General features: G+C 29.0%; 1 protein-coding gene across 1 annotated transcript in view; it reads left to right on the forward strand.

Moving 5' to 3' along the window:
• LOC111625079 overlaps positions 1 to 5338 on the forward strand; it is a 58755-nt gene that overhangs the window by 21169 nt on the left and 32248 nt on the right. Inside the window, 1 exon segment of the mRNA XM_023368145.1 lies at positions 3646 to 3742. Coding sequence (XP_023223913.1) covers positions 3646 to 3742 — 97 coding nt within the window.

The raw sequence follows: 5338 nt of genomic DNA on the forward strand, positions 1-5338 counted from the left end.
ACAATAATTATTATTGTTGGAAAAAAATATATATTTTAATTTTGTAAAACTTATAGAAAATTGATTTTTTTACGTTAACTTTGTTGATACTTTCATCTAATACGTTACGTAGTATATTTAGTAAAAGAACAAGTTTTTAAAAATTGATACTTTACTTGAGGGGAAATAACCAGTAATTCGTAGTATCAACACAACTTAATAGGAAGAATTTTTAGTACACCTTTTTGAGATGCTCCATTGTAATCTCCAATGGGATAACCGAGTTCTTTTCCAGCTTCCAACATGGCCTTATTTATAGGGTTTTTGTACGCTGGCTTATCGACTGTTAATTCCCCTCCTGTTCCATGATAATCTGTAAAGAAATTTAAAGGAACAAATGTAGAAAACTCAGAAATTTAACAACGATATTTGCTAAATTTCTAAACAATTTTACTTCGTTTATTGTAGATATTTCACTTGTAAAATCGAATAAAAATTTAGTCGATAACAAACCTTTTTCGGTAGTTTCTGGGACTCTATTGTCCTCCGATTTTTTAAAATAAGGCAAGACATCATCGAAACTCCATCCTGACGCTCCGTCTTCAGCCCATTGATCGTAATCTCTCTTATTACCCCTCACGTAAACCATAGAATTGAGAACGCTGCTTCCTCCCAGTACCTTTCCTCTTGGCCAGTTACTCCGCTATTTCCAAAGAATGTTTATTATAGTAAATGTAATAAATATACTTTCATAATATAATACTTTGGAATAGTAATATTTAGATAAAAGAAATTATAATTTTTCAATAGAATTAAATATTTTAACAACCAGTATAGAAAGTGAATAAAAACTAATTAGTGCACAGTACTTGTTGATTATATCCCCGACAAGAATTTTTTTGTCTGGTTGTTGTGTATTTCCAATCGTATTTCGTTTTTTGCAGGTGTATGGAGAAAGATGTCGTTTCCGAAATGAGATTAGGAAGTTCTCCAGCTTCTAAGAGTAGAACTTTTATGTTTTCATCTTTAGATAATCTGTTTGCAACAACGGATCCCGCAGATCCACTTCCCACTAGAATAAAGAAAACGATCGATTAAAATATTAATGGTAATTTGATATAGCCTACGTTATAAAATTTTTAAATATGTTGAAAATATGATTTTCAAAATATTTTACTATATAATCAATCCATGGTATCTGATATTCACAGGTTGTTTATATATAATACAGAATTATCTTCCCTTCAGAATCAAACATATTATAACCTATCTCATGATCATATTTATTTATTTATTTAAAACTCTTTCCCCCTGTGAGCAATAAAAATGCGTTTTAAGTAAGCCTATTATGGGTGTTGCCAGACCTATAATTGGACGGCCGTATGGTGAGGGATATGCCCGACATATCAGCAGAATACACCCGAAAAACTCCTGGTGATTTCGACTTGCCTGGATTCAATCCAGAGTCCCTCAGGACTATTCTGCCTTTCATGGTCATAGTATGTTGGATTCCTGATATAACATGTTGTTCAGTCAAATTTAATTTAATAAATGTTAAACTTGACTAGCATTGTTACTATCGTCAGAGAGGTCATGAATATTTCGTTGTTCCAAACAGCTACTCCCGAAAACTAGAGGCGTTTAGTAAAAAAAAAATCTCAGAAGACCCAGAGAAAAATGCAAAAATTGTCACACAAAGACTGCAGAGTATAGAAATACCAAATAATTATAGATACGATTACTGTCGTATGTAAATCTTTAAGTGAAAACAGGAGTGCCAAAGCGGTAATACCCGAATGGTCGGGGCATTCTCGCTCGATGGATAGCATTGGATTATTATTCAAAAATATTTTTAAAATAACTTGTATATTAAGTAAATAAAATCGAATGTAAAGAACACTTTAAATTTATATTTCACTAATAAAGTTTTCATGTTTGTATAAATCTGAGTGTGTAATTTTAGTTTTCTCTTAGATACGAGGCATTACCAAACTTTCTCCTATGTGACATTTAATTTAATACCGATAACGTTAACTCGATACGGACACTAAACCGAAATTTCTAGTTAGCGTAGTTGTCTAGTTACTAATATTATAATTCTAAATTTACTTTTTTAAATAAAAGAGAATAAATATTAAGATATTATTTGTGTAATTTTAAAATTTAAAAATGTTAATATATAATTCTCGTATTGTGTAATATTTCGTAATGCAATTATGTTTTGAAAAAATTAAGTAGCTATATTTAGATAGAGACGAGTCAGTAGGATTGTTTAGCCAATGCCTTAAAATTTAGTCTTTTATATAGAAAACATGACAATAAAAATTGTAAATAAATTATAATTTCCTTTAATGAACGATAAAAGTCTTATTTGTTTTATTGATTTTATTTATATATATTATTTTTATGACACTAGGAAAGAGATAGACTGGATGTCTAGGTGTCATTTCATCTCTTTCCTATCATATAGCATTTATGCTAGCCAATACGTGGTAATTTCATCATTTAAATGGAGAGTAAATTTATTTTAAAGTTTATTTTTCCTTTAATATTACTAAATTCGATTATCCTTTATACTTATGCCGGTAAGAAATGCATGTATTAAATTGATTTAATATGTATAATTAATGATTAGTACAAACGTATACGAAATTAGATTTTAAAGTTAAATATAAAACTTACCAATCACGTAATCATATCGATCACGAAACTCCGGACTAACAGCTAATATTAAAGGGAAAAAAAGAATTAATTGAAAGGGTAACATTTCTTATTCCCTCAATTAATGATTTCTGACTAATTTATTATATTATATATTTATCTGTTTTATCAAAATTATCTCGAAAGGTCGACTTTATCATTAGATTGTGGTAAAACCCAATTGAAAGATTTAGTTTTATCGGAATAATTAAGTTAATGCTAAGAAACCGATAGGGTTTTACTCAGTTCAAATTATGTTAATCGTCATATTATATAAAATAAAATTATCATTTTTTCGAGGAATGCTGTTTGTATATAGTAGGAACAACGTATAGGCCTACATATACATATGTTGTCGTTGTTCCTGACAAATTTAACTTTTGGAATACCGGTATATACAGTAATTCACAGCACAAAGTTTATTTATTGATTAAATTAAAATCAAAATCTCATTTAGTTGCCAAGAAATTATATAGTTTGTATCGAAAACTCGTCCTTAATCTTCTCCAGTCTCTGCGAGTAAAATTGGCTGTAGTCGGGTTTAAATGCATTTACTAAAAGTGTTCTCCAGAGTTTAAAAACAGGCATATTTTACGTTTAAATAAGCATCACTTCGGGAATAAAAGAAATATATTCGGGTTACAAACGGATCATTATTTTCGCATAAAGTAATTATTTGTATATTATAATCTACAAACTAAATATTAGAAATTTATATATAAAGACCTAAGCAGAGAATATTAGAATTTCTATGACTTCTACGAAAATCGTATCAACTTTGACGAACAGAAAACACCCATTGTAAAGAACTCGAAAGATTTTGTAATAATTACGCGATAAATATATCTTGGAAGATATTAATAACTAGACTTTATTGTTAACTCTAATCTTGATTCGACCTTCGGAACTTAGACGTATTTATAACTAAGGTGAGAGAGCTTCGATGCATAGTAGCAGATTCGATAGATTTACAGAGAAATGTTTCGTCTTATATTACTTGCATTGATTTCATTCATAAGAGCAGGCGATGTAGATTTTCGCAAGGAGTACGATTACATTATTAGTGAGTATTATCAATAGAAAATATCATGTTTTGATATATTTATAAATATTATTTTAATGATACAAAATGATTTTTAAAGCATGAATTTAGAAGGAAAATATTGGGGGAAAAAAAAGTTTATTTAATGAAGGAATAATGAGTTAAGTGTTATACTTTTATTAAGAAAGAAACTTTAATTTTTCTATCCTATCAGATTCTACTTAGAAACTCAAATGACAAAAACCTATACCACTAAAATCAAAGACCAAATAGCTTAATTTCGAGTGTATAGATGAGTTTTATAATAATTTGTAGATGCTAATAACGAGTAAAATATTCATTAAATCCGACACCACTCGAGATATGGTACCGGTACACGACCCCTTCTATCTTCCCATTTCCTTGATCTTTAACCACCGAAATTTATTAGCAAACATGCCCCTAATATACAATGTTCCCTGCAAAATTTCAGAAATATTCGACAAAACACACAGGAGTTATTAAGCTTGAAAGTGAGTGAACAAAATAATGTCTTTCCCATACAAACTTTCAGAAAAATCCTCAACTTTTTTGCATTTCTTGGCCATACTCTTCCAGAAACACAAGAATATATATATAATATATAAAACAATAACTAGATCACTACATATTTATAGATTCAATGGTCTAGTTAATGTTTTATATCTTGATAAAAAGATAAAAGAATTCCAGCGTACAAACTAGTTTTTATAACGCAAGAGAACGATTTAAATATTCACAAGGAGTATGATTATATTGTTGTTAAGTACGAGTAATCAATTATAAATAAATTATTATAATACAATTTCAAAATTTATAACGTATTGGAAATTATAAGCCAAAAAGAGAAAAATTCATGTTCCACTTTCGGAATTAAACGACAAAATGACTACGTGGTGATAGAATACAATTTGTTTTTAATTAAAAATTTAGTTTATCATATCACTATCACATTTAAAAAAATTTAGTTTATCATATCACTATCACATTTAAATTGGGATACTCGCTGTTCTACCATGCTAATAAATTGAAATGATGGTGTAAATGTTACCGCTAAAGCTCGAAAGTCGTTAATGTGTACATTACCTAGCTAATCTGCAGATTAACTAGGGTGATGCGTTAAAGTTGCGAAAATTGTTCTATTTCTCAAATTACCTAGGTAGTGTGCAGATTATGTAGGTAATCTGCAAATTACCTACTTGGCACTCAGTAAAGTGAAAATAGATCTTTGCTGGACAACAGCAACGTTTCTGTACGCTTAAATTAACATAATGTTCTTTATTTAATTTTTGATATGTAAAGAATCAAGTTAATACAATCAAACAATCAACAAATTAGTTGATAGAATCGATCATCAACCAATTAAAAAACACAAAAAATCAAACGGTTTAAAATATTATTACAATTAGGGAAATTATTATATAGATTTCGATTATAGATACTTATGATTTCGATAGATTATAGATACCTATGGAATTTCGGGACTTTGAGTATCTATCTGAACTGAGGGGACCCTACTTTTGGACCGGAGACGAAAAATAATAAAGTTATCATACTTTTTCTGGTGATCGCATGATATAATTGAGCAATTAATGTTAC

This window comes from Centruroides sculpturatus, unplaced genomic scaffold (genome assembly GCF_000671375.1).
Source record: "Centruroides sculpturatus isolate CEXI.00-Female unplaced genomic scaffold, Cexi_2.0 scaffold93, whole genome shotgun sequence".
NCBI classification, from domain to species: Eukaryota; Metazoa; Arthropoda; class Arachnida; order Scorpiones; family Buthidae; genus Centruroides; species Centruroides sculpturatus.